Here is a 20,905-nt window from a genome sequence, read left to right as displayed (position 1 = left end):
TCAAGGCCTGTCTGTGTCCATGACCCCACAGAGGGACAGTTATTTTTAGTCCTGCCTTTTTCCTCACATTTATTTTCTGACTCCACAGATTTAGCTCCCATATTATGAAACAATTCCTGTGAACAGTGGCCAGCCTGTCTGACAACCCCTTTGCTCCAAGGAGCTGTGCTGGTGCACACAGAGCCCTGGAGTATCTCCTGAATGTTTTCCTGCAGGGAAGTGTGTCAGTGTCCCTTCCTGTATGTGGCTGGACACAAGGCCATTGATCAGTTATTGTACCGTGCAGTGCATCCATTAGTGCTGCAGAAGCTTTTTCAGAGAGAGAAAAAACCCAAATCCAATGCTCTCTGTAGCCTCCTAGGGTTATTAATTCTGCAGCATTTTCTGCAGGGCTGAAATTCCCAATGCCTATGGATTTTCATAACTACCTTCCTATGATCTTGTTCCATTCAGGATGAATTCCTAAGACATGCAGCCTCTGTAGAACAATTGCAGAAACCCCCAACTGATTGCTCTGTCCTTTTCCAGGATACTCCTCAGCAGTGCAGAAGTTCTCCCAGACTCTGCAGTCCTTCCAGTTCGACTTCATCGGTGACACACTAACGGATTATGAGATCAATATTGGTGAGTTCTCTGCTTTTTGAAGCTGACTTCCACTAACTGGAACAGTTTCCCTCTCTAGGAATTAGCCTGCCTGATGGTTTTTAAGCAGCCTCAGTCTCGGGTTGGTTTTCTCACCCGAGATTCAAGTTGTTTAAAGTCCTTGGCCCTCTAAAAGCCCCGAGTCGCGTTGGTACAAAGAAGCGGAGTCTTCAAGGCCTTGCTTTCTGGTTTCTCAAGTTGTTTATTATTTGATATCACAAAGTTTTTCTCCGCTCCCAGCCAAGGTCCGGACAGCGGCTGGGACACGAGGCGACTGCCCACCGATGGGACGTCACCTTACATTTATACAGACAATTACGTATAGGATATTTACTATTTCACACCAATGCCTAGTGCTTACACTAATAGGGTCACTTCTGCTTTAACCCAATCCACTCTAACTATCTTATTTCATCACCACCCCAGAAGATGGAGGACGAGGAAGAAGGAGAGGGACACGAGGTACCACCCAAATTCCACCATCTTGTCCCCCATTTACCTCTATTCTAAGAATCTTAAAACTACTGAATTTTGTATGTTCTACTGTATTAAACTACTATTTTCACTTTCTGGTGATTTGCAATTCCTCTCCTAATGCTGGAAGTTTCTCCCATGGGCTAAGATCAAACTCAGTGTCTTCCTGGGCTCTGTGCCAAGGTTTCCAACCCCCCTGGACCGGTTCCACACCCCCCTGTCCAGGGCTCAAATTCTCTTTTCCAGGTCTCAGGTCATCCAAGGGGATGTCCTGGACTCCAACATCTCAGGAGCCAGGTTCCAGGCAGCTCTTCCAGAGCTTATTTTATGAAGTTGAAGTCATGGGTCAAGTTTCACATTCCCAGTTCAGTGGATAATTTACAGATGTTTTACATGGCTTCAGGCCTGCTCCATGCTGCCAGGTGCTGGGGATAAGGGGTGGTGCTGACCTCCCAGCCAGCCCCTCTTCCCAGTGCTACCATGGAGCCGTGCTCCCAGAGCTGCCTTCACTGCGCTGGAAAGGCCTCACAGGAACAAACTGCCCCACTCTGCCCTGCAAAGGCACCAGGCTGCAAACTGCTGGGAAAAAGGGTTGCTGGCTGTGTCTCAAATGAAAACAATGGCTGGCTGTGCCCTGAGCAGCCTTACAGGGCTGCTCTCTGCACATCTGCTTGGGGATTAGTGATCCTGGAGCTGTGTTACATCCCTGCCCTCCCCCATCACAGCTCTGGGAGTCACTCAGCATCCATGGCCCAGGGGGCTGAACTGAAGGGCCTTAATGCCCCAAACCCTGCACGTTTCACATGAAGCTGCTCTTGACTTAGCAGGGTGAGTGGACCCTGTTGGGGTGACGGGGGCTGGAGGAGGGACAACAGAGGATCCTCAGCCCCCAAGGTTCTGATCCTGCCTCATCAGACAAAACACTTGGGCTACCTGCCTGGGCTGAGGGGCTGGGGCTACCCATAGGCTCACAGGGGATTCATGGGGTGGGGCATAGGGCACAGGGTCTTTTCCAGGCTGTTCCTGAGGGCTGCACATAGGGGAAAAAAAGAAAACCAGCTATTGCCAGGCAGCAGTTGAAGAGTGGCAGCAGTGTGACATTGCCAGTGTCAGGTCTCTCGGCCGCTGTCAGAAGGGGAAGGAAGCAGAGCCTGTTCCTTGGGCTGTTGTATTTAAAGCCACATGAAGCAAATTGCAGCCCACCCCTCCAAGGCTTGTTTCCTTTATGGAAAGTCTCTGAGTGAAACACGCTGGAAATGAGTCAGCCTCCAAATCTAACGGCAGCAGAGATGCTGAGCTTCCAAACACATGTGGGTCAGGGAGGGGAGAACTCTGCCCCGTAAATGCCCCTCCTGGAAGCTGAGGGGTCTGATGCAAACAGCCATGAAAGGAAAGGAGTGTCCCTCTTCTTGGTTGGAAGGGACAAAGCTCCAATGGCCAAGCAAGGCTGCTGGGAATGAGAGAGGTTGAATAAAGGGATTGTGGGATGGGGGGGAGCAAGAAGAGATCACAGCAGATGTAAAACCCTTCATGGTGAAAAGAACATGTTTCCCTTCAGTTTTGCTGGGGAGTATTTGTTTTGCTTTTTCAAGAAGACATCCCCAGTTTCCCTGTGGAGAAGCCTGGGCTGTGTTCTTCCTCCCAAGCCCTGGTGTGCCTGCAGGGGTTGAGGCTTCCTTATTCCTGACACAGCAGTGAGGCGTTGCCGTCTCCATAGCAGCTTCCATCTTCTGCCAGAGTGCCAGGGATCTGCATGGGAGTGCAGAGCTCATTTGATGTGCAGGATATGGGAGTGAAGCAGAACACTTACAGGCACTTCTTATGCACTGCAAGAGAATGTGTTTGGGTTGTAAATAGAGCTAAAGTCATGCTGCTCTCTCGTTGTGTGGGCACAGAGCAGCCCAGCACCCGAGCGGGTGACAGCGGGGACACTGCAGGTGGCAGTCAGGACACTGGGTTGATATCTGTTGTGAGCAGCACTTTCCCCTGGGGATGTGAAAAGTCATGGATGCACCCATGTTACCCCACAGCTGCAGCTCCTCCTGTGCTCCCTCCTGCGGCTCCTCCACTGTCACCTCACAGGACTCAAATCAGCAGCTCCTGCAGAGATGAAGGAGGCAGTGAAATGGGATGGCATGTTCTTTCCTCACAGGCACAGGAGCCTGGAATCCTCTGGCTGTAAGAACCTTCCTGGAATGCTTCTGGCTGCCCAGCAGAGTTGCTCTGGCATTTCCAGGTGTCAGTTCCCAAGTTTGGCTGGGCAGGCAGTGACTGCTGGTGGCCCCCCTGCTTCACACTGCCCTGCAAGGGCTGGCATATTCTGACCCAGGCCAGTAGCACAGATCCACCCCACTGCTCCCAGGCACTGCTGGGCTCGCACCAGGATCTGAGCCTCGTGTGTGTGGTGCAGGGTCAAATTCAGTGGGCTATTCTGTGACTGGAGCCAGGAAACATGTTCTTGGGCTCTTCCTGTAGATCAAAGGGGAAAAAATGGCTAGGGAACGTATTAGACACTGACATATTCCCTGTAAGTTTGGGGCTGGATTCTCTTTCTCCCTGTGATAATTCTTTTCCTGGCTCAGGCCCCTGGTGTCTGTGCACTACATCATCCTGGAGAGCCACAGTGAACCATGTGTGGCTCTGGGCATGAGCACCATGAGCTGTAGGGACATTGCATTGCTAGGTGCTGGAGCCCTCACTGGAGGAGAGCTCAGAAGTTCCTGACTCATCGGGAAGGTCTGTTGTGCCACTGCCAGCTGAGGGCCCATGTCACGATGCTGCAGTTGTTCCCTTTTGTGTGTTTTGGCAGCTGCAGAATGAATCCTCAGGCTGGATTTTAGCAGGACAGGTACCTCTCCCAAGGTGCCACTGTGGATGAGAGGAGAGGGCCCTCAGCTTGCACAGAGAGCACAGGAGCACCCTCTCCCTGACCTGTGGGACAAGCTAATCCTGTGCCTGCCTTGCGGTACACCTGCTGTGCCCCTTTGTGTGCTGCCCTGCCTAGCCCAGTATGCTGCAGGGAGGGAAGGTCTGAACTGCAGAGCCAGTCTGGGATGTTCCCACCAGGGCAAGAAGGAGCCTGGGACCCACCAGACCTGTCCCACACTGTGCTGAGCAGGCTGGAACTGTGGAAAGCCTTCCCAGCTAACTCCCAGGTAGTTCCCAGGTACACTGGGATGATCAGGTTGTTTCCCCAGGCATCCAGCACACAGCCACGCTACCTGCATGGGCAGGTGTTTGCCCAGCCTTGCCTTGCAGCCCAGAGAGATGGGAGTTTGGCTTGGCACTGTCAATGCTCTGCTGCTGAGGTTTCCTCCCCTGTGACAAATTTCAGACCCTTCCCAAGTTCTCCTTCGATGGGCAGGGAGAAGGGCTGCATGTTCCCCCTTGGTGTGGGGTCAGCTACTCCCACCTAGTCTTTTATTTTCCCAGGCTAAATTATTCTTATTTCAATTTGTTAAAGGAAAGATTTCATGGTATTTTTATTGTAGTTGGACTCCAACTGCTTATCAATGAGATATTTTTGTTTTACTTCTAACATTTTGGGGAGTGGTGTCAGTGTCTGTGACCATGTCTACACCTGCTGCCTTTCCTCCTGTACACGGACTTTGTGCTTCCTGGTGCTGAATGTGATCTTTGTCATTCCAGGCCATTTTCATTTGACACACTTGTCCTGGTCCTGGCAAGCACCTGCAGCTCTTCATGGGACAGACATGCCAGGCCCATCCTGGTGCTACTGGCAGCTGTCTGGGCAGGCCAGGCAGCCCTGTCCTGCCCACAGCTCCCACTGTGGCAGGGCATGTCCTGCTGCAGGCCCTGGGGATGGCAGCTCCCCTTCTCCATTTGGCCTTTCCCTGCATTTGCCCCTTCTCTGCTGCCTGTATTGCCATCTCTATAACACAATTCCTAATAAAAACTAATTAACATCCTCTTACCTTCCCAGGGCCTTCACTCCTTCATTGTCCCAGGCAGGAGACCCTCCTCTCCCTTGCATAAATAAATACCCCTCAAGGCCAGCCTGCACCTGGCATTGCCTCACACAGTTTCTGCCAAAAGGGGCCACTTCGTTTTCTTTGCCAGCCTTTAGACAGCCATGCTGGGGGTGCAGCCACATTGGGGTGTTCTGACGTGTGTCCCACACTCCAGTGCCACATCCCAGCTCCACTGACCAGGCTCTTCTTTTCTTACAGCCAAGTCCTTTAAGGAGTTTGCGGAACTGCTGCACGAAGTGGAGCTGGAGAGGTCCATGATGGTAAGGAGATGGGAATTGGGCTCTGTCATACCTGACGTGGCTAAATGCCAAATCACAGCCACAGCACCATGTGCCTCAGTGTGAGGCATCTCATCAGAGGGAACCTGGGAGCACCAGGAATGTGCTTTGTACTCATCTTGATTTCCACAGTGTCCTGGTTTAGGTTGAATTAGGGGAGAACCTCCAAAGGACTCCCCTAATCTACCATCCCTCCCCCAGCCCTGGGTTTGGGAAGGAATTTCTCGAACAAAGTGGAAAAAAACGGTTTATTAACAAATGAATAAACACCCTCCGACACAAGGGAAAAAAAAGAAAAATAAAAGCTCAGGTTACTGTGAGGGGGAGGGCGCAGAGCTTCTTTCGCGGGCCCTGGAGATCCTCGGACTCCTCTGGTCAGGTCAGCTCCGGTGCTGGTCCAAAATCTTAAAAGGGGGGGGAGAAAGGGAAAAGAGGGAAAGAAAAGGAAAGAAAAAAACAAAACGGAAACAGCGAAGATGAGCAGCGTAAAGGAAAAATAGAGGGAGAAAGCGGCAAGCGAAAAGCGCAGCGAGCTAGCCCAGAGCAGCGTAAAGCTAAGAGAGAAAGGGGGGCAGCCCGTGCCCGCCCAGCCAACAGGCAAACAAGGACAGCTGTTAGACATAACAAGGTAGTCCACGATATGGGATAGGAAGCACTGTCAACCCAGGACATTCCACCCCTTATCCCATATCGTGGACACACAATAAAAAACTTCCATCTGACTTACTCAGACCTTCGACACTTAGACATTTCCATTCGTCTTACTTGCTCAGACCTTTGACACTTATACGTTTCCTTCTGTTTCATGTCTGAGTGATATAATGTACAGACAATGATAGTAACATTCAGCACATATGAGTTTCACCCCACATTCAGATCTCCCTGAGGTACACATCGCGTTGTTCCATCTTTCTGCATTATCCACCATGTATGACCCGGTCCTTGAGCAGAGACAATTCCACGGATGGGTTTGCCTGTACTCGAGGCAGGGTTGATCCATACTGTCTTTCCCAACAAACCTCTAACATGGGCCACTGGAGCTTTATCTCCATCTACTATATTAAGGAGCTGGGACTGAGCAGGACCCGCTCGGTTGGTAGAACCTCGGGTGTTAACTAGCCAGGTGGCCTTTGCTAAATGCTGCTCCCAGTTTTTTAAGGACTCCCCACCCAATGCTTTCAGGGTGGTTTTTAACAACCCATTGTACCTCTCCACTTTACCTGCAGCTGGTGCATGGTAGGGGATATGGTACACCCATTCAATGCCATGTTCCCTCGCCCAGGTTTTAATAAGATTATTTTTAAAATGAGTCCCGTTGTCCGACTCAATTCTCTCGGGAGTACCATGCCTCCAAAGGACCTGTTTTTCAAGGCCCAGGATAGTATTGCGGGCTGTAGCATGAGACACAGGGTAGGTTTCCAACCATCCCGTGGTGGCTTCTACCATGGTCAGCACATGGCGCTTGCCTTGGCGGGTTTGAGGCAGTGTGATGTAATCAATCTGCCAGGCCTCCCCATACTTGTACTTAGACCACCGCCCTCCATACCAGAGGGGCTTCATCTGCTTGGCTTGTTTAATGGCAGCGCACGTCTCACAGTCATGGATAACTTGAGAAATGCTGTCCATGGTTAGATCCACCCCTCAGTCTCGTGCCCACTTATAGGTGGCATCCCTACCTTGGTGACCTGAGGCATCATGGGCCCATCGTGCTAGGAACAACTCTCCCTTGTGCTGCCAGTCAAGGTCTATCTTCAGCTCCCCTATTTTTGCAGCTTGATCTACTTGCTGATTGTTTTGCTGCTCCTCAGTAGCTTTACTTCTGGGGACATGGGCATCTACATGGCGAATCTTCACAGGTAGTTTCTCTAACCGGGCAGCAATATCTTTCCACTCTTCAGCAGCCCAAATTGGTTTTCCTCTACGCTGCCAGTTCGCCTCTTTCCATTTCTTCAGCCATCCCCACAGGGCGTTGGCTACCATCCAAGAATCAGTATACAGATAGAGCCTTGGCCATTTCTCTCTCTCTGCAATATCTAGGGCCAGTTGAATGGCTTTGAGTTCAGCAAATTGACTGGATCCACCCTCTCCAAAAGTGGCCTCTGCGACCTGTCATGTGGGGCTCCATACAGCTGCTTTCCACCTCCGACTCATCCCTATGACGCGGCAGGAACCGTCGGTGAATAAAGCATAACGTGCTTCCTCTGCCGGCAGCTGGTTATATGGCGGAGCTTCCTCAACCCGAGTCACTGGTTCTTGTTCTTCATCTGTGACACTGAAGCTTTCACCTTCGGGCCAGTTCATAATTACTTCCAAAATTCCAGGGCGATTCAGTTTCCCAACTCGGGCGCGTTGTGTAATGAGGGCAATCCACTTGCTCCAGGTAGCACTGGTGGCATGGTGGGTGGAGGGAACCTTTCCTTTAAACATGCACCCTAGCACTGGTAGTCGGGGTGCCAGGAGGACTGGTGCTTCCGTACCGATCACCTCTGAAGCAGCTTGGATTCCCTCATAGGCGGCCAAGATTTCCTTTTCCGTTGGGGTGTAGTTATCTTCAGACCCCCTGTAGCTCCGACTCCAAAATCCCAGTGGTCAGCCTCGGGTCTCACCAGGTACCTTTTGCCAAAGGCTCCAGGATAGACCATGACTCCCAGCTGCAGAGTAGAGCACATTCTTCACAGCTGGTCCCGTCCTGACTGGGCCGAGGGCTACAGCATGAGCAATCTCCTGCTTGATCTGGGTGAAAGCTTGTTGCTGCTCAGGGCCCCAATAGAAATCATTCTTCTTGCGGGTAACCAGATAAAGGGGGCTCACAATCTGACTATATTCCAAAATGTGCATCCTCCAGAAACCTATGGCACCTAAGAAAGCTTGTGTTTCCTTCTTATCCGTTGGGGGGGACATAGCTGTGATTTTGTTAATAACATCCGTAGGAATCTGATGCCGTCCATCTTGCCACTTCACTCCTAGGAACTGGATCTCCCGAGCAGGTCCCTTAACTTTACTTTTCTTAACAGCAAAGCCGGCTTCCAGGAGAATTTGGATGATTTTCTCTCCTTTCTCGAACACTTCTGCTGCTGTGTTTCCCCACACAATGATATCATCAATATATTGTAGATGTTCTGGAGCCTTATCCTTTTCTAGTGTGGCCTGGATCAGCCCATGGCAGATGGTGGGGCTGTGTTTCCACCCCTGGGCAGTCTGTTCCAGGTGTACTGCACTCCCCTCCATGTAAAGGCAAACTGAGGCCGGCATTCTGCTGCCAGAGGAATAGAGAAAAATGCGTTTGCGATGTCGATAGTGGCATACCACTTTGCTGCCTTGGACTCCAGCTCGTACTGCAGTTCCAGCATGTCTGGTACGGCCGCACTCAGAGGTGGAGTCACTTCGTTCAAGGCACGATAATCCACAGTCAATCTCCATTCTCCGTCAGATTTCCGCACCGGCCAGATGGGGCTGTTAAAGGGTGAGTGGGTTTTGCTGACCACCCCTTGGCTCTCCAGCTCTCGAATCATCCTATGGATGGGGATCACAGCATCTCAAGTGGTTCTATATTGCCGCCAATGCACTATTGAAATGGCAATTGGTACTATTTGTTCTTCTCCCTTCAAAAGTCCTACGGTGATCGGGTTCTCGGACAAGTCCAGGCAAGGTGTTCAATTGTCGAATACTTTCTGCCATCACAGTTGCTACTCCGAAGGCCCATCTGAACCCTTTCGGGTCTTTAAAATACCCACTCCAGAGGTAATCTATGCCCAAGATGCATGGGGCCTCTGGGCCAGTCGCAATAGGGTGTTTCTTCCACTCATTCTTAGTCAGGCTCACATCTGCCTCCACCAATGTATAGTCCTGTGATCCCCCGGTCACACCAGCAATCGAAACCGATTCTGCCCCTACATATCTCGATGGGATCAATGTACACTGCGAGCCAGTGTCAACCAAAGCCTTATAGTCTTGTGGCTTCAATGTGCCAGGCCAACGAACCCACACAGTCCAAAACACACGATTTTCCCTAACTTCTACCTGGCTAGAGGCAGGGCCCCTCTAAGCATGATTATCCTTCTTTCCTGGGGTATATGTCTTAGAGGTTCCTTCAAGGGGATCAGACATGTCATCATCAACATCATACTTGACATCCTGGCTGCGAACAACTGGAGCTGCTCTCTGTTTATTGAGACTTCCTCTTTGAATCCTACCTTCCTTCAAATTATGTACTCGTTGTGCCAGAGCAGCAGTGGGCTTTCCATCCCATCTCCTCATGTTCTCTCCAGATTCACTCAAGAAGAACCACAACTCAGCTCGTGGGATGTACCTTCTCTCCCCATCAAAGGAGCGCCTGCGTTGGATACCAGGGCCTCTAATTTGCACAGCCGAGATTTGGAGGAAGTCCTCCTTAATCTCTTCCCTGAGTTTCTTATGATTCTCCTCTATTTTGTCTTCTAATTTCTGCAGTCGTGTTTCCACAGCTGCAATTCTGGCATGAGTTGGGCCATGTACAGCGTCAGCATATGCTCGAAGCTTTTTCGCCATATCGAGCACAGTCTCATCTGTCTCCTCTCGCTTCATTATTGCTAGAGCAGAGGCGTATTCAGATGGCCCAAGTCGCACAAGTTTCCTCCACATTACAGGTGTACATGCTACCAGGTCTGGATTCCTAGTTCTTACATCATCTGAAAAAATGAGCTCTGCTACTGCCATCTCTCTCAGACGTTGGATCCCCTGTTCTATGGTCCTCCACTGTGTCTGCTGCAAATAAAGGTCATCTGCACACAGGTATCTTTGTGCTACACCATCCAGAATCCGTTCCCAGAGGCTGTGAGGACTAGCCTCCCTCATCATGCCCTGATCAATAACAGGATCAAGCGACAGAGATCCCAAATGCCTCGCTTCAGTGCCATCTAGAACTGTAGCCTCCCCTGCAGCATCCCAAAGGCGGACTAACCAACTTATTATAGATTCATCAGGTTGTCGCCTGTAATCCTTTCTCAGGCCTCGAAGGTCCTTTAGGGAAAAGGAGTCAATATTGGCTCCAGAATCTACACCCCTCAATGTGGTTTCTGATTTTGGTGAAGGTCCTTCTCCTGGATTATCATCATCATCCTCCACCTTGCGATCGGTCTTAGTTGTACACTTTCCGCCTCTTCTATTAGCAGCAACAGCCCTTGGTTGAGCCCTACTGTCTGATTCAGCTACTGGCCTGGGGCCTGGGATATTAGCTGCAACCTGAGTGATTGGGATAGTAACTAGTTTATCTCCCTGTTCCCTGTCTTCTGTCTGCTGCCCTTCAGTATCTAAGAGAGTATGATAAACATATGCCAGGGCCCAGCTCACTGCAATAATCCTTTTCTCCTTAGTATTACCATGGCACTTCTCTTTCAAATACTTTGCCACCTCAGCTGGGTTCTGAATTTGTTCAGATGGAAAGTCCCAGACTATAGGATCATAAAATTCCTTTAAAATTTGGCCCATATCTTCCCATTTCCCACTCCACTCAAGATTTCTCCTACTTGGCTTTGCCCCTAAATCAGAAGTCTCATTAGCCCCTTTGGAAATCTCAGCTTTCATTTTATATAAACTGCAGACAGTATAGAGAACACTTACTAAATTAAATGCCAGAAAGATGGTCTCTTTAACACTCAGGGGAAATTGAATATTTTCTAATAGAGATATAAACAATTCAAAGGAGAAGAGATGTTACCCCACGCCTTTAGAGGGTCAACACGTTGTGACGTGGGAGCGGACCTTCACAGAGGACAGCAGGCAGCAGCTTGGTGAAACATGGAATGCTCTTTTATTATCTGACTCCAAAGGCTTATATACATTTTGTACAGAGGGCCAAGATTGGCCCAAAGAAGTTACAACCTTCTGACTCCATTGGTCAATATGACCATCAGTCAAGTTCTCTCTCAGAGAACAAGAATGCAAAACATACAGATAAATTCTAAGAATATAATATTGTTTACATGAAGCGGCGTGAGAAGCTGCTGCAAAGACTCAAACACTTGAAAGCAAGAAATGCAAGGACGACAAAGAGGGAAAACAGAGGCTGAAAAAACTCTTCCCCTGCTTCTCCCCTAACAAACTGAGTGCCCAACCATAACAACGAATCATCAAGCATATTTACAACCTTCTTGTAAACAATCACAAACAATCCGAGCCCGGTCAATATTCTGGTTAGTGCCCCACGGCTACACAAATTACATATAAGGAGAAATGCCAAAGCTATCTCCGGGTAAGGAAATAACCCTAGACACCACAGAGGTAATAAAACCTCAAAAAACCCTAGGGACCAGAAATATTGGCAGGCTTTCACCCCAAATGCCATTATGAGTCCAGAAAAAAACATCCTGATACACCCACAAAACAATTAGAACCACCAATATTATTATTAAGGTTTTTTCCACTTTCTTTGACTTGGTTTCCCGGGCCAACGCACCAAAAGGTGTCCTGGTTTAGGTTGAATTAGGGGAGAACCTCCAAAGGACTCCCCTAATCTACCACCCCTCCCCCAGCCCTGGGTTTGGGAAGGAATTTCTCGAACAAAGTGGAAAAAAACGGTTTATTAACAAATGAATAAACACCCCCCGACACAAGGGAAAAAAAAGAAAAATAAAAGCTCAGGTTACTGTGAGGGGGAGGGCGCAGAGCTTCTTTCGCGGGCCCTGGAGATCCTCGGACTCCTCCGGTCAGGTCAGCTCCGGTGCCGGTTCAAAATCTTAAAAGGGGGGGGGGGGGGGGAAGGGAAGAAGGGAAAGAAAGGGAAAGAAAGGGAAAGAAAAAAAAAAAACGGAAACAGCGAATATGAGCAGCGTAAAGGAAAAATAGAGGGAGAAAGCGGCAAGCCAAAAGCGCAGCGAGCTAGCCCAGAGCAGCGTAAAGCTAAGAGAGAAAGGGGGGCAGCCCGTGCCCGCCCAGCCAACAGGAAAACAAGGACAGCTGTTAGACATAACAAGGTAGTCCACAATATGGGATAGGAAGCACTGTCAACCCAGGACACACAGGCACACCCATGACTGCAAAGCAAGCAGACGGATGTCTCTCTACATGCAAACTTTTCTCCCCTGGCTGTGCTGTCGCCCAAATAAATTTTGAATGTGTATCAACAGTGACGTGGACGTATTTCAATCTCCCAAACTCTGGGACATGAGTTACATCTATTTGCCACAACTCTAAAGCTTCCAGTCCCTTTGGGTTTGTGCCCAGCCCTAGTCTGAGTCCGTTATGACTGCATTGAGGGCAGGTACACACAATTCCTTGTGCATCACTCAAAGGAATCTGAAATTGTCGGTGCAAGGCTCGTGAATTTTGATGAAATGTCTCATGGCTGTTGCGAGCCTTTTCAAACTTGTTCTCGGGAGGAGCATGGACAACACCGCTGACTGCAGCATCAGCTCGTGCGTTGCCTTCTCCCAAGCCTCTGTTGCACTGATGACTCCGAATGTGCATCACACAGAAGACATGATGACGTTGCCTCAGCACATTTCTCAGTTGCAGGAACAGTTCTCCAAGATGTTGATTCTGGGTTTGCCTGAGGAGTGCATCCTCAATTCTCTGCACAACTCCAACCACGTACAAAGAATCAGACACAACGTTGAGTGGTTCCTTGTTCCAGGTCTGCAAAGCCCAACAGATAGCTTTCAGTTCAAGGGTTTGCAGCGTATCTCTTGCTTCACCCTTAATCACATGTTGCAGCCATTCTCCTTTTTGCTGCCAGACACAGGCGGCCTTTTTCATTTTTTGCCAATTCCTCATCTCTTGCGGGAATGCTGATGTCTGCTGGTTCTCTCCCGTCTATTTCAACGATTCTGTCTCTGCCTTTCTTTTTAGCTGCACAGGCAGAAACACCCACTCAATGACAATTGCTGTAGAATCAGAGACTATTTTTTGGTCAGAGTCAAGTTTTTGTTCAGAGTGGTTCTCCCCCTTTTTCTTTTGCCATTGAAAGACAATGGCAAGTGGACAAGCTTCTGGCTGAACAGGAAAAGCGACAACGGAAGAAGTTCCACATGACGTGCACTCTAACTACGTTGAAGCTTTTCTGACACTGTCAGCAAAGCTTTCTGTTGCTCAGGGGTACAAACTCGCAAACTGTCAGCATCGCTGCTACAAAGTTATGGCAGGAACAGTTGGAAGTCATCATTGGTGATGCTTACAGTGTTTTTCAGACAATAAACAGTTAATAACTGCTAATAATTATCACACATGTAACTAACGATTACTAATTACTAAATTATAATTTTCTTCTCTCAGAGTCTGCAACAGCTGAAAAACTTTTCTTTCAGTGAAAACTCGGGTATCCTTTTTTGAGTAAGGTACTTAAATTCACTGCAAAAACATGTTCAGCTGTCATTAATGAGGTTAAATTATCAAGTTAAAACGACTTATTTTTAAATTCTTTTATGCAGAAAACATCTGGGTTTGTTGATGATTACATCTTCTCTAGACAAAGTCAAGGTGTGGCCAGTACCTTGGCTTTATTTAGAGTGATATTTTTAATATAATTTTGAAAACAAAGCTTTTGACAACAGTGAAAATTTTGAGGAGACATGTCTCTACAGTATTTATTACTTAAAACTTAATTTGCTTATTATTTTAACTCACTGAACTTATTTTTTATTTTTAAACTTTTTTTAAAAATTTATTTAACGTATTTTATCTTAAAACTTAATTTGGTAATTTCTATCTTAACTTAGTTCAATTTCTATAAATATAAATACACAAATTACTTATTTCATACACTATACAATTACTTTAAATCAAGTTCAAGAGCATTAGAAGGTGCACGAGCATCAGAAGGTGCATTTGCACAGGTTATTTCTGTTGTGCAATTCTGCTGCTTTTTAAAATTACCACAGATGGTTGCAGGGCACAAGCCAAAATCTGAACCTGTTCGAAAAGAACTGCATTGATGACTTCTGGGATCACAATCACACCTCATTTGTTCGTGGAAGTTCTGCCAAGAAGCAAGCTTCCAATGAGAGACATCTGTTGTCAGGGTTCTTTGGGTTAGGGCATCGATCTGTGTCTTTGTGAGCTGCTGCAGCGTGTTGCATTTGATTTTGCTTGATTTTCAATAAGCCTCAGTGGCATGAGTGTTATGATTGCATTTTTGACACCACATAGGCTTTTGACACAATCGTCTGACATGGCCTGTTTTACCACATCGATAACAAGTTACGCTGGCAGACTTGTTGCGATGTGAAGATTTCTTCTTAAATTTGTCACTTGAAACAGCAGTAGCAATGACATGCACCTGGTGTTTGATTGCACTGTGCATTGTTGCCAGGAATGCTGCAGTCTGAACTTGTGTTGTGTTCACTAACATTTTATCAACAGGGCTTCTCTGAGGAAGTGTGGTCATTGTTGGTGGAAATGAAAAAGGATCATGGTCTTTCTGGGCTCTAGACAGAGAGCCCACAGCTGCTCGCTGCTCTCTCTCATGATAATGATGTGTTAGTTGAACAAATCTGGGGAGAGCTTGATGCGATTTAGATGAATGCCGTCTGCGTTGTGAGGCAGCGACACGCCGCAGCTGTCTGCGCTGCAAACAATGTGACTTGAATGTCTGAAGCCTCTGAGTTTGAATCAAAATTAGAAGGAAGAGAATGTGTTGTTAAATCGGGGCTGTGCATCCACGCTGGTGTCTCTGTGGGCGCAGCCACTGTTGCCGTGGTTGCCATGCATGCCATGGTTGCTAGGTGCTGTGAAGCTTGCATCCTCCTGGCGGGGGAGGGCGAGAGCTCAGCGTTGCTGTGCGCCGCTGCATGCTGGCGAATGACGTCTCTCTTCCGGGTCACTGTGCACACACGCCCGATGACGCTGGGTCTGCTCCGCCCGCGCTGCCATGTCACCTCAGTCTCTGCCTCACGCTCCGCCTTGCGTTTCGCCTCTGTGCCACGTCACTCAGGACTGCCCATTGCCGCCTTTAGCCTCGCCTGAGACTCTGCTTGTCTCTACGCCCACAGAGTCGGGCGACCGCGCTATTTCCGGTTCACTCTCAGTTTGTCTCTGTGGTGGAGGAGACAATGTCTCCGCTTGGATCACCTGATCAAGGACGTCCTGTGGGGTAGGGCTGACGGACGCACTCAAACTACGAATCGGCTGATTACAGAGACCGAGAATTTTCGTGGTTTTGGGCTTTTGCGGTGGGGGGGGCTCTGGTTTTTCCTGCGCTGCCCCCTCAAAAGTCTCAATTGCTGCTGTGGCCGCTTTTTTCTCTGCTGAGACAATTTGCAAGGTACGGAACACCTTTTTCTACATTGCACCAATCTTTTGTGCAATCTTATTTTCTTTCCCTCCGGATATTACTGTGCTTCAGAGTAAATCACCAATCTCTCTCCATTCGGGAGTACTAAACATCAGGGAAGGTTTTTGCAACTGTCCTTTCTTTTTCGCTCATAGGGCCAACTGCTCTAGTTCACTTTCTTTAAATTTTTCACCTCTATTTGAGAGAATATTGTAAAGCAGCCGCACCGCCGCACTCAAATCAATATCCATATTTCTTAGTCTTTCTTTTTTTTTTCGATGCGGCTTACTTTCGTCTACGGGGTGTCGCTGACGTGTGTTGTGGTTTGAAAGCAAAACGAATGAGAGGCTCCAAGTCAGAGATATAATTTAATAAGAAGAATGGTAAAAAGATAAAAGTAAAATAAAATAAATGCAATAACACAAAGGATCACTGACAGAGTCAGAATACAACCTGAGCAGGATGGTGGAAGCAGTCCAGGTGAGGTGCTCTTCCTGAAGCAGTGATCCTGTAGAAAGGTCTGGCAGCCCTGCTCCTCTGGGAATCCAGTGGATAAGTGCCCTTGCACTGTCCCACATACCAGCTTATATCCAGGTGAGAATGCTTGGCTCCTCCCCCTGGGCAGAGCATCTCACAATAGCATGAGAAGTGTGAAATGTGTCCTTGATGGCCCATTAACAGAGATAACCCCTGGAGGGAGTTAGCTGTGACTCATGGGCCATTAGCAGAAGACACCCCAAAGGCGTTAATGGGCCATTAGCAGAAGACACTCCAAAGGCCATTAGCAGAAAAGGCAGGGGGCTTGGGAAAACACTAGCCCACCTGGTTTCAACAGTTCATGAAGATGGTGAGAGAATAAATACTTTGTGTACATCCTACACTGCAACCCAGGACAACGTGTCTCTCACGAGTCAAACAACAACCACCGCAGCTTCAGTCCCCCGCTCTGCAACGCTCAGCCTGTCCCGGCTCGGTCTCGTCCTGGTCTGCACTGACTGCACTGCTTTCACGTTGATTCCGAGGCAAATTTAAGCACGGAGTCTTCAAGGGGGTCCACACGCGTTCAGGCTAGGACTCTGGACGACTCATATGCGTTTAGGCTAGAATCCTCCGGGAATGCTTTATGTATTCAAACCGGGGTTCCTGCTGCACGTCTAGACGTTTTCAAAAAGCAGCAAAATTTTGTTGTGACAAAAAAAAAATCTGTTTAAGGAAAAATCCATCTAAGGAAAGGTTGTCCCTGTTCGGGTGCCAGATCTTGCTAGGGAAACCAAGATAAAAGTGGGAAGACTGGACAGAGAAAACGCAGGTCCGATCAGTGTGATTAAAACTGAGAAACTCCTTTATTTTAACCAAAATGGCGTCTATTATATATTTCTATATAGTTTACACTTTGGATAGCTCAGTCATTGGCACACAGCGAGGGAAAGAATGCAAACATACATTATTTAACTTACAGTTAAGGTGCCTCAACATGTGCTTATTAACTACTTTACTCAGTGACCTTCAAACTCCAATACTTTTCCCAAACACCTTAATAGCTATTTCTAACTGCGCCACAAACCTAAAGGAATTTTAACTGCGTCATGGCTTCAAGGCCTTAACAAGTCCTCAGGTCAGGCCTCAGCCAGGCCTCAGGTCAGGGTAGTTCGAAGTTCTGATATAAATCATGATCACCTGCCCTGAGGAGATCAGTAACAAATGGGTTTAATAGAAAATAAGACAATTAGGAGATAGGAAAAAAAAGAGCAAAGTACGGCCAGCCAGGTGACTTGGCATTTAGCCAAGTCCACACCCTGCTATATCAGAGACATTCTTTAAATACCCTTTCTATTGTATCAATCTGTTGAATATTCATATATTTCCATAAACTAGTTTCCATATTCCAGGAACTGTTTTGCATGGTCCCTCCTTGGGTCTGCCTTTTTAGAGCATGCGTGTTTCGTGGCTGTCTCTTCATTATCACCTCCAGCTTGGGCCTTTCTTCAGATGGTAGATGCTGATAGTTGGTATATCAACAGCAGAGTCTTCTTTACATGTTCACTGGATGTTATCCCAACCAAACAGACAGCTTAAGCATACTTATATCAACTACTACCACTATGCCTAATTTTCTTTACTAATAGCAGAAATAAAAAACTTATATCCTTACCACAACATTATTAATCATATAGCACACTTCTTGCGAAAAGCCAACTTTATAATATACATTTATAACACAAGGAACAGCAGGGAACCAGAAGAGCACTGTGATACTTCTTTATTATTAATTCCATCCCAGGTATAGTGGCTCCTTTGGCAGTGGGGGGAGCAGTGGAAGGTATTGTTTCAGGGATTATGGGCACTGTCCAATTTTCAAAGTTGGGGTTTTTTGCCCTCTACTTGTAGGACCAATTCTGTTTTATAGCAGCTCCCTCAGGAGGCTTCATACTCACCATGTTCATCACCTTTAAATTCCCTGAAGGTCTGTGGCTGTGTGGTGTCCTGTCCCCTTCTCTTCCCCTCTCCCTTCTCTGGAGCTTGGGACAGACCCTGTCAGGGAAGTGGGAATGGGAGGAGACAGCAGGTTGGTCCCAGTGCCAGGCTGGAGCTGGAGCCAGTGATACAAACTGGGATGAGCTTTCATGTGGATTCATGGTAATCCAAGGTTTGCAGCGCACCATCCATGAAGGCATCTCTCAGACATGAGACAGGAGTGGAAGAGACACAGATAGGATTTCCCTTTTCCATAGCTGTTCCTGTGACAGTGTCATGGGTTGAAAAAGTATCTCCCTGCTAGGACCTTAGAATTCTCTGGAAAGGACAGGGACCTATGGGGGCCAGGTTTTGGATTGACATGCAGTTCTGACCACTCAGAAAACGGAAGGAGACTTTTGGTAATAGCCATATAAAAGCTGAAGCTGGGTTCGAGACTTCCTCTTTTCTCCCATCCGGCCATCAGGTAATACATGGGCTGGCTGAGGGGCCCGGCTGGGACTCCAAGAGCTGCTGCCTGCAGAGGAGGCAGGGCTGGGCGCATGTCTGGGGCCGCGGCAGGGATTGGGGCTGGGCTTTGGCAGGGCCCTGCCCTGGGAGAAAGATGGGATTCCCCCTACCGTGAGCCTTACAGAGCAGCTGCAAGCGGCTCATGCCATCAGATGGAGGAGTGAAAGAGAAGGTATCCATCAGTCTTCCATCCCCCCCTCAGGCATGGCTTTGAAACATTTGCATCTGCTGCACAGAGATCACATGACCACCGAAGGCCTGGGCAAGCTTTAACTCTTTCCTGACACTGATTGAGACTTTCTTTAACCCTTTTTCAGAGATGAGAGAAGAGGCCAAATTGGAGACATGTAAAGGGACAATATGGAGATCTCAAAGTCAGTAAAGGAAGAGTGACTTTTAAGTGGTAGAGATGATGAGTTGCCTTGGTTCTAGGCCGAAAATCTTCTATGGATTATGGTAACAGGATAATCTTTTAAATCATAGACAATATAAATTGGGGAGGTGATTTGTGGATTTGAACAAAGGTATCTGTGATGAACTGAGTGAATATTGAATTAGCAGCTGTGATTTTTGTGACCCTGTGAGAGGTTGAACAGAGAGAGATGAGAAGGAGCCCTCTACTAGTGAAGAAATGAGAAGACATCTCTGTTCCCCGAGTTGAAAAAGATCCTTTGTTTTTTGAAACAGCTCATGTTTAAAAGGTACCACCCCAATCTGTGAATCTACAGCCCATATGTAGTCATGGGAAAGGCTACATGATATGGGAAGTTCCACAAATGCAGAATCTCCTGGGCGGGCTGCTTTTGTGTGAGTTGGAAGCCACAAGCAGACTGTTTCTCTTGTGGAAAGTTACCAAACAACAGGAGAGACTTCTCTCTCTCAAAGACTGAATGAAAGACTGTTTTATAAGTGGTACTGACCTGGAGTTCTGAGTTTTGCCTCTTTACATCATTGGTAGAAAATGAAGAGTTTGTAGTGGAAGAAAGGGTTGGTTTTAGAAATTAATTTGTTGTTTTCTTTCTTTTCTTATTTTCTTCTCTTATTGTATGTTAATAAAATCTGGTTTTTTACTTCTAAGTTGAGCCTGCTTTTGCCTTTTTCTCCCAAAGTCCTATCTCCCAATTAGCAAACAAATTTTGCAAATGTAAAACCACCACATAAATGATGCCATGACTTGGATAAGCAAATCTAAACCACAACAGACAGATAACCTTCTGGTTGAATCTCAAGACAAGGGAAGCCCATCCTTTATTTGAGAGCAGCCTTGTTAGATGGGGGTGGGGGACACCCTCTATCATTCGCAGGATGCCCCCAAAGCCTCCTGGGATGTGGTTGGGGTTTGCTGTGTGTTACTGATGGGGAAGAGGAGGTACAGATGGTTTAAGTGAATTCACCTACAGACAGAGAAGAAGTTTCCACTCAAAAACATTAAAATCTCAGAGTTCTTGGCTTCTACCCTTGTTCAGCTGTTGTAGTTGAGACAGCCATGCACTCAGAGTGCTTCAATAAAAACTTCAGAGGGCTTCAAGTATCAGCACCATGTTATCTAGAAGTCTTTCATACCTTTTCTATGAAGCAATCCTATGGGCAGCTCCACACAGCTCTGGCTCTCTCCTTCTCTCTTCCTTCTACAGTTCCAGCTCGCTGCTTCCTGTCCCTAGCACAGCCACCTAACCCTGTCTGTCCCTCATACAGTGGCTTACCTTACCTGTCCCTCACACAAGCTCCTGTCCCTTCCTCGTCACAGCACAGCCAGCAGACTTCAACTGACTCTCTACCAACTAACTCACTCTTTTATCACACCCAGCTGTGAGGGCAGGGCTGTTCCCATTCTTTGGTAATTAACACAGCTACAATATATCAGAGGCAGGATTCCCTTTAGTACTATTTCTGTCTTGCTGAGGCATTGATTTAGAAGAATTAAAGACTGTAGTCAAAATAGATAGTGCTGAGATAATGTAGCTAGGACTTCCCTTTTGCTAAAAGAAGCCAGACTGAAGGAACTGATAAATCTTGGAAGGAACTGATAAATCAGGGAAGCTGTCAAACTAGGCTTTTGCATCCTGAATAATCAATAGACCCCATGAATACAATACAATCATAAATCAAACAGTCCTGGGAAAAACAGGATTTAGCTGTCACGAACACTAAAGGTTAAAAAGTCAAGGGAGGAAGACCCATCTTACTTCATCATTTTGGGACCCCACCCTATAAAAAAGACCACCGACCCATTTTAAAGAACAAACTACGCATGCTTGGTGGCTTTTTGGGCTAATTACCATACGAAGCGG

The 20,905-nt window shown here is 47.6% G+C and overlaps 1 protein-coding gene across 1 annotated transcript in view; it reads left to right on the top strand.

Annotated features, from left to right (window-relative positions):
* Positions 1-20,905, top strand: part of LOC310922168 (oligophrenin-1-like) — a gene marked incomplete at both ends in the record, with an annotated part of 117,634 nt that overhangs the window by 53,722 nt on the left and 43,007 nt on the right. The window contains 2 exons of the mRNA XM_083882574.1: positions 529-624; positions 5,307-5,368. Coding sequence (XP_083738700.1) covers positions 529-624; positions 5,307-5,368 — 158 coding nt within the window. The remainder of the gene's footprint in view (positions 1-528; positions 625-5,306; positions 5,369-20,905) is intronic.

This window comes from Zosterops lateralis (genome assembly GCF_965231275.1).
Source record: "Zosterops lateralis genome assembly, chromosome: W".
NCBI lineage: Eukaryota > Metazoa > Chordata > Aves > Passeriformes > Zosteropidae > Zosterops > Zosterops lateralis.
This window is presented reverse-complemented; position numbering and strand designations above follow the sequence as displayed.